At 36.2% G+C, this 16,905-nt stretch overlaps 2 protein-coding genes across 6 annotated transcripts; one reads left to right on the top strand and one right to left on the bottom strand.

Annotated features, from left to right (window-relative positions):
* Positions 1 to 713: 713 nt before the first annotated feature.
* Positions 714 to 10,956, bottom strand: LOC118272496 (activating transcription factor 7-interacting protein 1). Of its 5 annotated transcripts, none has more exons than XM_035589041.2 (4): positions 10,767 to 10,956; positions 3,026 to 4,392; positions 1,895 to 2,878; positions 714 to 1,790 (listed from the first exon to the last, which is right to left on the bottom strand). In XM_035589041.2, the coding sequence occupies exons 2-4, from the start codon at positions 4,350 to 4,352 to the stop codon at positions 1,315 to 1,317; spliced, it is 2,787 nt and encodes a 928-aa protein (XP_035444934.2). In that variant the 5' UTR covers positions 4,353 to 4,392; positions 10,767 to 10,956; the 3' UTR covers positions 714 to 1,314. The 5 variants fall into 5 exon arrangements, with proteins under 5 accessions (XP_035444934.2, XP_035444937.2, XP_035444935.2 ...); XM_035589044.2 differs by lacking the exon at positions 10,767 to 10,956 and adding an exon at positions 8,108 to 8,264; XM_035589042.2 differs by lacking the exon at positions 10,767 to 10,956 and adding an exon at positions 8,094 to 8,263.
* A 1,083-nt stretch (positions 10,957 to 12,039) lies between these two features.
* LOC118272848 (uncharacterized) lies at positions 12,040 to 16,701 on the top strand. Its single transcript, XM_050693269.1, has 7 exons — positions 12,040 to 12,242; positions 12,313 to 12,452; positions 12,826 to 13,048; positions 13,644 to 13,796; positions 14,535 to 14,719; positions 15,173 to 15,244; positions 16,161 to 16,701. Exons 1-7 carry the CDS (start codon positions 12,204 to 12,206, stop codon positions 16,417 to 16,419), a joined length of 1,071 nt encoding a protein of 356 aa, XP_050549226.1. The 5' UTR covers positions 12,040 to 12,203; the 3' UTR covers positions 16,420 to 16,701.
* The last annotated feature ends 204 nt before the right edge of the window (positions 16,702 to 16,905 follow it).

A 16,905-nucleotide genomic window follows, 5' to 3' on the forward strand; every position in this document is an offset into this window, starting at 1 on the left:
TAATAACGTTAACTTTAAACTAAACAAATAAACTTCATTCTAAATTCAATCAGAAAGTAGTATTAGTAAAATTATTGACTTACCTAATCTGATACCAAAAAAATAAGTGAAATTAATTTTTGAAAGCAGATTGAATTGATTTATCCTTAAATCTAGTACTCAGTACAAAAATCACGCCGGTATTTCAAAAAATCACTGAATACACTTTATATGTTAAAAACTACCAATTTGGTACGATTCTATTTACGTTATAACCCTGTCAAACGTCATGAAACTAATTTCCACAGATAATGAAATGTAATGTTATCTGTGTTAAATCTGTAATTCACATTGGCCCAAACAGAGGCGCTACAATCGTTGTAGAAATTCAATTTTATACTGATTTAATAAAATCACCAAATATCTACGTTATTATCGACGTAATTTTACAATTTGATGATATTATGCGTAGTCGAATATAAACATTTTGTCATAATGAGGACATTGCGAATCCAAATTAATGTTTTATTTTTATATACCAACTATGGTAAACTATTTACCAATGCTTTCAACATACCTATTCAATAGATTCACGTACTCTACTATTTTTAGCGAAAAATTGTCAACGACAAAAATCTATGGATTTTGTTTTCGAGTATTTCCTTGTGGTAAAAAGGTCAACGACCGAAAGAAGGTCAGCGATTAGCATAGCAAGGGAATAATAAAAACACAAATAGATTTTAAATCTGTAATCACAAGTAGGAATCCGAAATATCCACATTCTATACAGGCAGTAATGTACCTAGATTACGAATTACAATTTAATAAAATACATACCTACTTCGGAATATACCTGTAGATAGTACTGGCAAATTTTAAGTTACACCTTTACAATTTTATCAACTCGCATGCTACATTCTACTTTTTTTTAATTGTTCAAAAGATCAATCAATCAGTCATCATCGAGATTTCTCATACACTAACTATACAACAAAAACATATAACAGACTCAGTGTAATCAATTGCAAAGAAGAGGAATATGGAAAAATCATAAGTGTTACATCACAGATAAATAAAGGTGGACAGTACCCACCCACTTTCTGCCTGTCATGTAAACCCTACCATATGTACTCTGACATCATAACAAGAATAGCACTAGTGATGAGCAGTTCACAGAAAAAAGTTCTTTTTCAAAAAGTTTTAAACAATTGCCACAAATTATAATAATAAATAATTAACTAAAACAAACACAACACTATCAATTACACTCGCATGTAAGCACTCTACAATGTATGACATTGCAGGTTTCAGCATGGTCCATTCACAACATCAGTCTTACAATTTATTCAGTAGGAGTATGCTCCCGGGTAAACTGAAGGGCCCTAGTCGGGACCTGATATCTACTGCTCTTACAGCAAAGTAGTACTTGAATCCAGCCATGAACTGAGTCAAAGTACATGCCATAGGTAGAGGCAATGCTTTGACATCTCCGATCTTTTTCCATAATGTTGTACTTGGGGGACAAGACGTTTCTTGGTATGCATACAATTGGTAGCTTGCTATCTCCTCATGACAGTCTTCTTGGTAACTTTCTATTTTCCAAGATATGACTATTCCATTCTCCACTTTAGACAATTTGATTTCTGGTGCTGGTGGTAAAGCTTTCCAATTTGGTGGCTGGTACTGCTTCATTGCGTCAGGTAGAGGAGCTGGATGTCTGCCTGACGATTGTGGCCTTACATTGCTGGTCATTCTAATCGAACTACTTTGTACTCTTGCAACTGGAGGAGTAGGACCCTTAGGCCTTAAACCTGAAAAGAAATTAACAGATAAGTGGGAATATATAAATGATTTGCTGTCACACAGTGATGATCATTAGTTAATTGACATTACATATTGAATTAAAACAATTTACCTGGTGATCCAACAGCTTTTAACATAATTGTCTGTCCAGGTCTTATATTCTGATTCTGCTGCCCACTAATAGGAATGTAAACCTTCCTTGGACTATTATTTACACCTACTGGATATGATTGTCTTGAAGCAGGCATCAGATTCTGAGATGGAACTACTCTAACTGGAGGTGCTGGTGATGTGCGATTGTTCACTTTTGCTGGTGGCTCATCGTCAGTTAAGTCCACTGTCACAGACATAACTCTGCTGTGTTGTCTTTTTTCACCAGGTTTTAGTGGTGAGGGATTCTTCACTCCATTTGGCATGGGAGTGCCAGTTTTCCCTGGAGTTGTTTGATTGACGACTAGAGGTATAGAACTTGGAGATTTTATAGCCGGGCTGTTGGCTGGCACTAGCCTAGGTACAGGTATATTCTGGTTACTAGGCAGTGGTTTCTGAGGCCTAGGACTACTTGTGTTTGCTGTCATTACCTTCCCAGATTGTCGGCTCGCGACTTGTGTGGGATTACTGGGACTTTGACTCTGTTGGGGCTGTGTAATAGCTTTCCTTCTCGGTGTTGTCTTTTCCATATACACTTGCATGCCCACAGACCGAGTTATTTTGAGAGGAGTAATAGGTGCGTCTGGTTTAACCTTTTTCTGTTCCTCCTGAATTGATTTTAAAACCACTTGAAGATCTAGATTTTGTTTTGTGAGCATAGTGACTTTTTTCCTGTACTCTTCAACGCCTTGAGCTACAGTTTTTAGTTTTTGTTTAATATCACTTAGGCTACTTCTGTCCACTATACTTTCTACTATTTTCAATATACAGAATTCTTCCAAATCTTCCCTTGTCATGTCAGCAATATTCTTTTTGGCTGATTTTAGAAAATTGTCAGGTATAAGGGGTAGTTCTGGTTCAATTTCCTGGATCTTTTCTATTTCTTGCTTTTCACTGATGTCAATTTCAAAAGTCGTGGAGTTTACTTCTTCCGCAGGTTTTAAATCTGAAATGTGAATAATAATGGTGGTTACTTTATGATACAAATATTAAATCTTTATGTTACATATAAACATTTATGCCTATTATTTCAATGCTATTTATTGCATAAGCAATATCAAATAGTATTTGAAAATTAAAAATAGTAACTAACCTTGTGATTCTTTGTTTGCAAATAAGTCACTTTCTCCAAGAGGTTTTTCGCCAGTTTCGGAATCAGTTTTACCATCAACTTTGTCAGAGTTACCCTCCTTAACACTATTATTTACAGTTGGAGGTGTTTCAGTCTTACTTGTGTCTTCATCAATGAGCATGATGTCATCGTCATCCTCTATATTAATGCATTGTTTATCATCTTTCTCTTGAACCTTGGCAGGTTCTTTTTTTGGAGGCTCCTCATCATCATCAGACAATATATCTAGTGTATTAGATAACTTACATACAACAGGTTGTTCTACAGTATTGCTAGGGGTACTAGATGTATCTTTACTTTGTTTTACAGAACTTTGTTCACATGTTTTTGGTTCTTCAATAACTTCTACGTCCATGTCATCTTTTAACTCAATTGGTGCTTCATTGCTTGATGCAACAGGTTCAGTGTCAGTTATTTCCACCGTCACTGGACTATTATCATCTTTTTTGTCATTTTCTGTCAAATCCACTTTTTTGGTATGTTCTGATTCTTCAGACAATACAACATCGGGATCTTCCTTTATTTCCACTGGGTCTTCAATGACTTGTACATCATCTTTAGGACTAGGCATCGCTACTTCCACTTTTACAACTGCAGGTGTTACAGAATCAGATGTTGGTTTGCTTAAATCGGCTGTGTCATCAGTATTTCCTTCAATCTTAACACATACTGCTTCAACATCATCTGTTGTCATTTCAACCTTAGTAATTGGTGATACAATCTTATCAGTATCGGATACTGGTCCAACATTATGTGTTGCAGCATCAACCTCATCAGTTACTACTTCAACTTTACAGACCGCTTTAGTATGATCAGCAGATGCTATATCCTTGTTTGAAGAAGTTTCTGCAGCAGAATCTTTATTTTGGTCCTTATTGTTCACATTACTATTACTTTTACTGTCAATTACCTCCTGTTTTATTACTATCGGTTCCTTTGCACTGACAGGGGTGCTCACACTTTTTCCGTTACAGCTGTTGCTTTGAGATTCTTTTTTTACTTCGCCATTTACGACAGAGTCATTAGTTCCTTCAGTTTTTACTTTACATATCTTCGGTTCAGGATTCACTGGTTTTATTTCGCTCTGTGTCTCGGGTCCAGCATCCACATCAATACTTTGTTTGTCATTTGTAATTATGTTAACATCTTTAATGTTTTCTTTGTTTCCGTTGCAGTTATTCCCACTAAGTTGCTCGATATTGCCATTGCCAACTTTCTCAATATCGCCGATCGCAGACATATCTTTTTCTATGGCTAGACCAGGCTCCGAGTCAATAATTAATTGCATTGTTTATCATTTCCCTTTTTTGCAGAAGCTGACGCCGCACCTGAAACAGGAATAAAAATCCGATGAGTAATTTATTTTAACATCATATTCTACATACTAGTTTAGAAAATCTGTTAATTTCGTCGAGATATAGCTACTATTTAATTAAAAAACAAATTCGTAAACCGTAAACTAACCCTAGCCGCACCATGACAGTACATTGACACTGACAGTATATTTACGATACAAGTAACGCCATCTATGAGAAACAATTCGAAACTGAAAGCACCGTCTACGCGCGCGACCGAGCAGACCCAACGAAGAGGCGCGAACGTTTCACGTCGTGATAAAGTCCACGCAGACCGTTTGGGGAACACTAGATAGTTCATTTATGATCAAGCGTAAACGACGCAGACATCACGATCCCGCATGCGCGAAACGGAACGCCGTGTTATGATCAATGGCTTCTCTTACAAAACCAAAATCAATCAAAAACCAGGAAAATATACGAATATAACCTATAAATAATTAGCTTCCATTTATCAGGATGAGTATGCATATTAACATATTAACAGGCACAGAAAAAAAATGAAAAAATCAGGAAAGGTTCGAAGAGAACTTGAACTAAAAATCTAATTTCATTACTACATTTAGAACCATTCAACGTAGAACATTTGTGTAGCGTTATTTTACCAGCATCGCCCGCAGGCCAGGGACTAGACAAAAAAGGAGTTTGTCAACCTTCCCTAAAAATAAGAGCCCTCAAGGCCGGCAACGCATCTATGAATCCTCTGATGTTGCGGGTATCCAAGGGCGGCGCTGATCACCTACCATCAGGTGGCCCATCTGCCCGTTTGCCCTATTCCATAAAAAAGCCCTTTCCGATGTAACTAAACAAGAATTTGTTACGAATTTTTGCCGGCGAGAATGCCCACACAATTTACGAAACGTCAATACAAGACACTCTTAACAAGAGACGCTCAACGATCGAAGTACTCCCGCATCAAGCTTGACGACTCGAAATGGGATTCAAGCGAAAATCCTGAGAGGATTGGTTAAGCTACGCCCTTCCGAAGACGGACGTAATCCGGCTTCGTACTAACAAAGGGCTTAGGCAGGACCAAAATATTTAAAACAATGTTGCGAAATTACGGAACATGAAAAAGTTACATAAGGCCACTGGGTCGAAGGGTTAGTTGACATTAGTTAGAACAGGTAAACCAACTTGGGATAAAACGAAATATAAAAAAATGTAGGCGGTAAAGAAATTAAAATGTTATTACAGCTTCCCATTTGGCTTCTTTGAATGATCTAATCAATATTCATGTTCTAAAAATAGCAACAAATCAGTTTCTTTGAAATAGGATGTTTTATTTTGGTCGTGCAAATTCCTAAAAAGTTTTGTTCCCACAATCGTTTCAAATTGGTATTTAGCCTACATGGTCTGCGAATATCGCGAGTCGCCATTGACCCTGATCTATCAGGCCGTAAAATAAAGTTTTATTGGTCATTGCCCTATTAACCAACCACGATGACGGTGAAAGAAGGATATCGTATCGATTTTGAGGAGGATGGATTGTGATTCCCCATTTCTTTTGGGCTAAGGTCAACATTGATTTGTCAGCGCCGATAGGAAATGTTCCTCTCATCTTATTTTCACTCGGAAGATAAGACTGAAGAACCAAACACGGTAAGAAAAAAAAACTTAGCGAAGAATAAAAAAATAAAACATGTACATAATATAAACAATATTAAAAAAAAAACAGATGTTCAATTCGGACTCCGGACACCTAAAGAAAAAGGACACGTTTATATTATACAGGTGGATGCAAAATGATTTAGTATATTTTGTGATCCATTTTTGAGGTTAACCTAATCAGTAACCAATTACGCATACCTACATAAATAATTTTGCATATAATTAATTCCAACTACCCAATTCGCCAAGCCTCACGGGCTTGTTTAATACATAATTCTATTTCAAATAATATGATAACTCTGTTCCATTGACATAACATGACGTGAAAGCCCAATAAACAGATTCTAACTGGATGCCAAAAAGGCTAGGATGAAAAATTATCTCAATATGAATAAGCGGTTAAGTAAATTGCACAGGTGCGAAAATTAACATTAAAATGTGCGTTGCTTTAACGTAAATAAGTGATTTAATATACAATGCTGATCATCGAATCAAGATGGCCGCCATCTGATGTCGAATGAAATACCAGAATAAATTCCCCACTCGCTTAGAGCCCAACTGCACCGCTGATCGCCAAATGATCAAGCGAAAGACGTGACAGACGGCTGTTGCATTCACACAATGCGTATCTAAGCCGTGTGAGAGAGAGCGAGATATAGTCCTCCAGGTCTAGCGAAATAAATGGAACGAGGTGAACGTGGAAAGCAGTATGGAGACTATTGAGCGAACCAGTGCCAACCAAAATCGATTAGTTGTATAAAATACTCCGACCGATGAATGTACAAACACCATGGTTAGAAGAATAATACGCCAAAATGACTGAACTGATTTGGATAAAATTTGGTAAAGAGATAAACTGCGTTTAACCTGGAAAAATCTAAAATCTCCATCACCAGAGGCAAGAAGCCGCGAAAACAGTTAGTCTTATGATATTCCTAGTAATTCAACAAAAAAAAAACAAAACTGAACTTAGTTGTGTTAAAATGATGACTCATCTCGAGTCGACGAAACACCACATCCTAAAAAAATACAAACTTATTTTGGGGATCGTTATTCATAAAATAAAATAAAAAATATTACGATACACCGTGGATTTTTTCTCCTCATTTTATTTTGTGTCAAAAAGGACCAAAAGTAACGAAACCGTAAAGCTTTTTCTAAACTAATGATGACAAATAAATTAATACCTGAATTACAAAAATATATTCTATGGTCAAACAGATAAATAAAAAAAAAATATGATAACTTAGCGAAAACTATGTTAGACCTTGTGCCATTTACATAAAAGCTAAAATCGCTTGAATCAATTTGACAGATGTTATGAGGATATTTATCCTGACCACAAATAAAAAAAAATCTATTTACATAACAACAAGTAAAACGTTGAAAAAAATACTAGTTACAAGGCAGAAAGTGGGCAAAAGTTTTTTTGTATAGTTATACGGAATAAAAACATTTCAACATTAGAAAAAAAACGTCCGCTGCACTCGTGCACATCCATGCATTTGACACAAACGTCACAGCCACGCTTGTTTATTATGTCAACCGTCGCATAGAGAATAGGTTGCTATCAAAGAAGTTTATACAAGAGAACAAATAAATAAAGAATTAACAATACTTAGATCTTTCGTCTTAATACGACGCAAAGACGTCCTAGGTACAGCAAGTTCAGCTGACCGCTTGTGACTTGACCGTCCAGGATTCCGTTGGACTGAAGTTTTAGAACTTCTGTTAATTGTTTCTTCTTTTCTTATAGGAGTTGGATGACTTGCAGGTTTCTGGTCTAAAGTCGCACCAGTAGATTCAAAGTTTTTAACCCAAGACTTAATTACACTTGCACTGGGACACTGATTAAGATCTTGCAAACCGTATTCAGACCGAAATAAGCGACGAACAACAATGCACGATCCATCATTTCTGTAGTAATTTTTTACACAAAACGCACGCTGCGAACCCGTGAAACGCTCCATCGCGATTAATTTGAATCTCCGCGACTCATCCCCACCCTCCGCTACACATACTTGATACTACAAACACAATAGGTAATGTTTTTAAAATCTTACTTCTTTCCGCTCACCCTGTAGAAGAACAGACGAGAAGAATACAAAACGTGACAGTATACGGGTGTCCGGTTCCGCGTTTGAATCAACACTGCCGCTGCTAGCAGCAGATAGAGAGAGAAGAAAATGGCGGCCACATTCTGCCGAGCATTCCCGACAGAGAGCGTCGATGAAACACGAACGGACTGAGGCATTGAGTATAGCGACACAGAGAGTTGAGTTTCGATATCGTTGTACCCACGTGGAGGCCAAAGAGCGAGATAGCAAAATTAACGTTTCAAGTAAAGGAAAAGGAAAACACGCTACTATCGGCCAGTCGCGAGCGTTGCTCCTTGGTCTACTCACTACTTAGTACTCCGTTTATTATCGTGTGCAGCGAGGTCATGTTACGTATCCGATAATGGCGGCTCATTCTCTTGCGTTCTACTTCTGTTTCTGTTTGTTATAGGATGATGTTTATGACAGCCGTTCGACAATGAGGTAGAGTAGGTAATAAAAATGTCCAATGCAACATGTTTCTTTTACATATTAGTATGTAGGTTTTTAGTAATAAGTATCTATTTGTAGATTTGATTGTATTGTTACCTATATAGTGCCCATGTACAAGAGAAATAAATTTCAAGATCGCTTCGATCGACTTCTGGTCGTCTAGTCGTTTGGGTTCTGTACAATTGTTGGTCCGCTTTTGATGATTTTTGTTAAAATAAACGATAAAGCTAGATAATATTAAATAGCCCCTTTAATTCAAAAGACTATAATTTAATAAAACAAAGAAAACGTGAGAAATGAGAGAAATAATATCACAAAAATAGTTCCATAACGTGAACGTGTTCGAGCAAGCGATGTTGCCGTTCATACGCTGCCAGCCGAGTCGAGTGGGTCGTTCGACTCGCTGCCGAGACCACACGATCGGAGCCGAACTCACCCGAACAGAGCTATATGTCAGTAATACGTCACTATAAAAAATAGAATGTTTTCAATGTTTGTAAAATATATGCTAAAATAATCACATATTCGCCTTGCCTTTGCCTAGGCTGAAACGAAGCAATGTCACAGATAGGCTTTGCATACGTTTAGAAGATGTATAAATTTCTCTATACACCAGCCACCGTTCTAGGTTTAGTCCCATACCTATCTAGGACACCTATCTAGACATTCCATCAAAAATCAGAAAGAAGGAATAATCAATCCAGAATAAAAAATATGGAAAATTATTATGACATAATCTGTAGAATCTTTGCACTCGATTGTATTGAAACTGTAAGCGCGTCATTCATTACTGCTTTGGTTGTGGCATACTTAACCAGCGTGTTCGGTGAAGCGGCGATGGACGGAAAACAGTTAGTGTTTCCGACTTCCAACAAAGCAAAAAGTGGGTTAGTGTTTTTTCAAATAATGTGTTTCCACTTGATATGTCGAATAATAGAAAACTAAATAATAATTAATTAGAATTATCTGACAAAATGATGAATTTTTTAGTTTTATTATATTGGGTATGGAAAAATTGCCTATTTATTTGTAGGTACATACCTATGTCTAATTATATGTATAATCTTATCGTTTTAATAATACTTATTAATGTCAACAAGTACTGATGCTAAGTTTGTACATAGTAGACGAAACCGGTGCAAATAAAGACAGAATGATGCTGAACATTCGAAATGACCTAGGAGTAAGCGAGACGGAGGAAGCTACGTCAGTCTCTCCATGTACTGGACAATAAACAAGATGGCTGAAAAATACAATATTTTCGAAGATGTTTTTCCTTCGTTTGACAAAAATATTGTACACAAGATGTAGAAGACCCAAGATTCTCTTGCTTTATAAAGACGAAAATGCATCATAATTCATATCTGTTTTTGATTTTTTGCCCAACTCTACAAAACATTTATTTCTTAGAAAAATCTAAAGTAGGAAATGGGTTAGAGTAAAAGTCTGGAAGATTTAATCAACAAATCAAACGTAGAGATCGAACAAGAACCTTATCATACACAGCAGAAATAGAGATATGAGTAAGTAGAGATAGGTAACGTTATAGCAGAGTGGCAGCGCCCAGCGCCAGCGGTTTGGCAACGCTGCACAAACAAGTTCGTGACGGCTTTGCTCACCAGCCAGCATATCAATTTTGCAGTCAATGTCACTCGCTAGTCTACATGAAATAATGTTTAGGAAGTATGAAATTATGCCGGTGCCACGTCGAAGTTGAGAGCAATGTTAGGCCAGCTAAAACAATAAGAAAATAAAACGGCTTTTTATAACATTACTATCAACGTCGGGTCATTTTACCGCGTACCAAATACCAAGTTATGCTGGTTGGTGGAATAAAGAAGTGGCGACGTTGCCATGTCTACTCGCCCGATATGAGATAAGTAGGTATAAGTAGATACCTACTTATAAGGTACTACCTATGCCCATCTTAAAATTATTTTGATTGAAGTTTTGAGTTTTGGATTAAGCAAATTCCGAACCTAAATTCTTAAAAAAAATAAGGATCACAAAATCTTTCAATGTCCTTGAAAAAAAAAATTAGGCCCCAGTCAATGACCGATCGTCCTTGAACATCAAGTCATAGAATATTTGACAGAAGAATTGGTTGTATTTTTTTTAAAGTCAGTTGATATTTTTCTATTCATGTCCCCTGTGAATTTGTAAACAAATAGGTAAAGCAAAACTCACCTAATAGTCTTCAGAAAAGTGCAGTCTAGCAGTAAAATAGAATAAGCGTCGTCGTGAGCGAACTCTCTCGAAGCAAAGAAGATCGTCAAATGCGAAATCGTTCGATGTGTGCGTGAAGCCACACGGTGAATGTCGATGGGCAGTGGGCGCCATTTTGTTGTGCGACGCTTCGCGAGTCGAAGCGAGTAAAAGATATGTTGTTGTCCTGCTCTGATGCGTACAAGTTTACGAGAATCTGCTATACGAACTTACTTCTATTCTTTATTTGTATATTTTACTTCTTCCATGCTCACTCCTTCAATGTTGGGTAAACCAGATAGGCATCTACTTAAAACGTAACTGGTGAAATCTGTAAATTACTTATTGAAAGCACCCAGTTCAACAACTCTCTTTTAATGTTTTCATTCATCTAAAAATACACGATTTTGACGTTTTGTCATCCGCCAACTCATTTGTTCTTAAGTCTTTTGTTTGTTGTTTTCCAATTTTGAATTGTTCAAATGTCATTTGCCTTTGTTTGATAGGTAGGTATGGAGTAGGTGGATACCATGGAATAGATACAGAACTGAAGTGAATACAATTTACCGTTCCAAAGTTTATAGTTAACCTTAGGGTTAAGAAACATTTCCACTAATGAAGGTACCACCTAGGTAATTATTATGGCATTATAATAATATAGTACTGCTATAGGTGAATAAATGCAGAAGTATGTGTCGGTTTGTTATCCTTCATAGACTTTGATGAATTATTATATTGTAACGTACAACATGTATTTCAAGGAAAAAGAGCTATGTAGCATTGCAATTATTGACAAAATAAATGCACACCGAAACCAATACTGCATATTATAATGAAAACAAGCTATCTACGTATTACGACTACCAGCATAGGACTATGATAATTTATTCTTGGCACAAAATGTTAATGTTCTCTGTCCGCAACTAGTGACATCTGTTGCAAATATTTTGAACAAGTTTTTAATTGCATCGAACCTTCATGATTTTCTAACTCCAGTTTGGTAGGCGGCATGTTGTATTTCGTTTCATTTGTTGTCAACAGATGACGCTAGTGAATCAGCAGGAACTACAAAGGAACAATCGTGGCAACAATATATTATTTTTAATAAAATTAATTAACCGTGTCCTGGAATATTAAAGTAATTACTTTATAATTAAAAAAAATCCCAGATTACTACGGTTATTTCGAGTACAAAGTCTTGGTTTCCAATCAGTTGCCGTCACTGTCACTCATGTGTGTCATATTGACATTGACTTGAAGTAATCAAACGAAATCTCAAAATTGGAGGTTATAAAAATAGTAAACAAGTTGAATTATTTTTACTAAGATTATTATAATAAAGTTTTAAAGCTTTAATCTGTTAAATAAAACAATAACGTTATATGATTCAGTCAGAACACATATTTTTATTGCAATAAAATGATGTTAAACGTCGTAAATTCGTCGAAAAGAATATTGGTTGGTTGTGTTTGATTTCATATCGTTATGTATAAAATAATTAAATATACTAAATGGGAAGTACTTTCAGAGTCCACTGTGCTTGGGTTGCCGAGTGTCTCTCGTCTCAAAATGTTATTTTAGTGAAGGATTAGACCAGAAATACAATGATACCGAAAAGGAGAAAATATTGCAGGTTATCAATAATTCGGATGATAATATCCTCTCTAGGTAATATTTTATTAGTTAATATAATTAATTTTAGTATCTCAACTTACTTTTCTCTCACTTCATTGAATAAAATGTTTGTCAAAAACATCTTTAAATATTTTTTTATAAAATCTTATGTAAGACATACTACATTAACTAAAAATAACGGTTTACTTACGTAAATATACTGATATAAGGTAGGCTGCGTGACGTCGCCTCGTCTGCGTACGCAGCTTATGATCAAGAGTCCCTCCGTGACTCGAAACTAGTATAGCTTTTTGCAGTATATTTTTGTGAGTAAACCATGATTTTTAGTTAATATAGTTTAAATATTATGAAATAAACTATAATGAGACATCTTTAAAATAATACGTAAAACCCTTTCTTTTTTCAGTTATGAAGTAAGCAAAGCAAATGTTAAGAGGTTCTCTCAATGGAAAAGTAGTAATGGAGAAATGAAATCATTATCGGACATAGAATATATCGATGGATTCTCAGAAAAAACGGCTAATAAATTATTTAGAAGCATACTCAGTGGTCCAAGTAAAGAAAAGAAGACAAATGGCAAAATTAAGGGGCAGATTTTACATCCATATTTAAGTGATAGTGTTTTGAAGGTAATAAATGAATTGGGTTTATTATTATTAGCTGTCACCCAAATGTAAGGTAGACAGAGGAAATAAAAATTACACATACAGATACACACACAATTAAGTAATCTGTGTACATTACAACAAATCATATACAAGTCATACTTACTCAAGTTTCAATAGAAGTCATACTCTGTCATCATCCTTATTATTTGTCTGATATGAGGCCTTAGTACTAGTTTGCTTTATATTTAACGAGATCGAGACAAGAGCATACCCATCACGGCCCTGAACGAGATTTCAATCTCGTTAAACTTAAAAGAAACTCATACTAAGACCTCTGCTAATTATTGTTGTGGGTAAAACTGTATTAGGTCTAAAGCAAATTAGACAAGAGTCTAGGGCACCGCGAGACACGCGTGCCTAACTGCTGATGCAGTGCCTGAGGGGTGCCTGTGACATGCTTGCCTAGGACACACTCTAGGTTTAATCTGTTTCTGGTCTGGGTCTGTATCTGTTTGTAAATACATTCACATTACAGTGTAGCTATAATAGTATATAATATAATAATAGGCAGGAGAGTCTAAGGTCATGTTTAAAAAATGTAACTCTTTCTTCACAGGACTGTAAATCAGTACTATCAGTGTACATAACAGTAAACTCAGTGAGTTGGACGTTAATAGACAAGAGCAGCTATGAAGTTTTAGAATGGAAGTACTATGGCATAGACTATCCGGACGGCAAGAGGTTTCAGATCACAGACATATTGGATATCGTAAGTTATAATTTGTAATTAGATTTTTGACTAACTAGGTATGACTGGCGCACTGGTTGAGTGACTGTAGCAGTAGTAACAAAGAAAAGGTCTCAGTTTCCGCAATTTCGATTCTTATACTCTCCGAATTAATTGTAATATCATAGAGATCTAAGATCTTCTATCGCCGTCGCCGAGCTAGGTGACATGATATGAGGACGAGCAGTCCAACTAATTGTCCTGCAAAAAACCTGCAAGTCACGCTGGCTAATTGACGATCCTTAATTATTCCTTTCTTCAATTTTAACCGCTGATCTTCATATATCCGGCTCGAAGGACCATGTAGAGGAATATGAGGTCTTGCAGGAATAAAAGAACTGTAGAAATACTCAAACAACGGAGAGATATAATTTCGGTGCTAACATTACAAATGATGACGAGCAAGTGACGACATAACGTGCATTAATATGCCTGCTTAAAATTACGAGCCTAATTAGGCCGTCGGAAAGGTTGCTATGAAGCAACGGCTAGGCGCTTCAACAAAGGCAGTTCGCCGCTCGACCAGAACCAGAGCCAAGTCGATTGCAATCATACATACAACATAACATAAATATCAATTACTATAGATAGTACTGTCTCATCCTTCTATCCCATCAGTCCACCAACGAGGCAATCCTTTAGTATTGAAAGATATTAAGTTGTTTTATAAACACTGTACTACCTACTTTTTATTTAGTTAAAACACTACTTTCTATCTAGGCATGGCGAGTAACACAGCAGCTTCCTGAAGCCGACATATACGTGATGAAGGCAGCGCCCACCACCCTCAGGGCGGCGGGCAGTGACCCCAACAACCCCAAGGTGTTAGCCGTCAACCTCCAGAAGGCACAGATGGTGGCCATGATCGTAGCTTTAATCAATTCTAGGAATATGCCACAGGAATCGTAAGTTTTATATTTTTCAGTGTTAAAGTTTTATGTTAGTAGAGGTACAAACGAGCAGACAGACCTGATGATAAGCCGGGTAAGCGATGTGTAGATATGATTCTTAAGATCACCTTTTCTGTGAATCCTTGATCCATCATAATATGATAACTTTTCTAGAAAATTTGATTCAACATAATCTGTTATGTTGAATTTTTCACCTTTCACCTTTTCTGAAAATGTTTGATCCATCATTGATAGCTGCTCTGTAGATTCTTGATCCATCATAATAATTTAATATCCTTTCTGTAGATTTATGATCCATCACATTATGATACCTTTTTTAAAAAATCTTGATCCATTTAATTATGATATCTATTTTAAAGAAAGCTTCATGATCTATTAAAATGTTTAATTAATGATTTATTTTCGTATATTATTTGTAAAATTGTAAGATTAAGATTTTTCTTACAGATCGAACGAACAAAATGAAGAGAATGTTTTAAAACAGAAAGTTTATTTTCTAAGGCCTACACTTCCATACAGGTACGTACTGGAACTTCACATAGTCAGTAATAAGTAAATTCAAGCGATTTGAACTTTATTTCATGGTATTAAGGTTTCAAATTGTTAATCAGAAAGATAAATGGGAACTTTGGTTTGTTGTTAATGAAAATAAAATGGAAACAAAGGATTAGTAACGATTAACTTAGCAAAATTTTTGGGTAAATCTTTCAACTGCAAGGATTTTTTATAAAATGTGCGTACCCTTTTTCGATAGTAGCGTTACCTACCTAGTACAGTTCAGTCTTCAATTTTTTGCTAAAGTAGCCTTACTAGTAGGTATCGAAAAAATCACATTAATGTGAGTCATTCTTCAATCAGAAAGAGTAGCCTTTATTCCTTACTGACGGCATCCATAGATGTCGCTATTCGCTAAATGTGACTAACGCCCAAATACTGAAATGCTACTCAATTTTAAGTTGTACTTAAATATCGTGCTATCTCTGTCATTTTATAAAGAAATTGATAGTGACAGAACTAGTTTTAAGAGCGTCTTAAAATTGAGTAGCGTTTGAGTATTCGGACATAAAGTTTGTATTTGGTGACTAAAGTAGATGGCGTTAGTTGTGCGTTGCAAAAATGTGTAGTTTATTCTTTAATGTGTGTATATCCATCAAACATGTGATCTAGTACATATTATTTTGTAATCTTTTTGGCTATCAATTTGCCTTGTAAGCGACAGCAGACATATTTATCACCAAAGCAGAATCACTACTCTTACAGCGGGTGTCATTAAGGGACTACACATTTTATAGAAACCGTGCATTAGCACTTAGGTACTCATAAACTTGAACCTTGTAAACTGCGATCTCCGACTTGCCTGCCAACTGTAGAGTTTATTGTAAACCGTATTAAAAAAGTAAACAATTTAAAAATTAATCTAACACATTTGTTCCAGATTATACGGCACTTTAGTAGGCAACGAAAGAGTATCAACAGACCAGACAGTGGAGATCCTACTCCAGGGTTTTAGCGAAAAATCTTCAAACAACTCACATGCCTACATTCCCAAACATTTGCAGGACATGTTTAGGTCCCAGAAAGACCTTCAAAAGGACATGTTAGGACATTGTCTGTTACTCAGCCTAACTTTCATGGACCTATGTATATACAACAATAAAGAAAAAATCGAAAAATTAACTCGGCGTGGTGAGTAATCTTTACCCAACTCGTTCGGCGCTCTGATTGGTTAGTTTATTCGAACTGGCCAATCTGGGGCCTTAGTTCGAGTTTGCTTAACGTTTAAACGAGATCGAAACGAGAGCGCGTCCGGCGTTGTGATTGGTTGGTTCATGGGAACTCCTACTAAGCTCTCAAAGCTTGGAATGCGCTATCGTTTCGATTACTTTAAAGGTTAAACTCATACTAGGGCTACTGTTGTGTATGTATTTGTATATGTATGTTGTTGTTAAGTAGAAAATATATTTTTTGAATTTGAATATGTGGGTTTTATTGTTATTTGTGCGTGCTATGCGGGCTATGGATGGCTTCCCTACTATCGATACATCGCATACTCGAGCTGCGCATCTTCCTCGTGCAGCTACTTTGCGGCGGCACATTTTCATAGCACATCTTACTCGCACAGCTACATAGCTTAGTATTAGTGGAAACGGTCACATAGTTTCACAGCTTAGCTATTACAT

Source organism: Spodoptera frugiperda, chromosome 4, assembly GCF_023101765.2.
Source record: "Spodoptera frugiperda isolate SF20-4 chromosome 4, AGI-APGP_CSIRO_Sfru_2.0, whole genome shotgun sequence".
Classification (NCBI taxonomy): Eukaryota; Metazoa; Arthropoda; class Insecta; order Lepidoptera; family Noctuidae; genus Spodoptera; species Spodoptera frugiperda.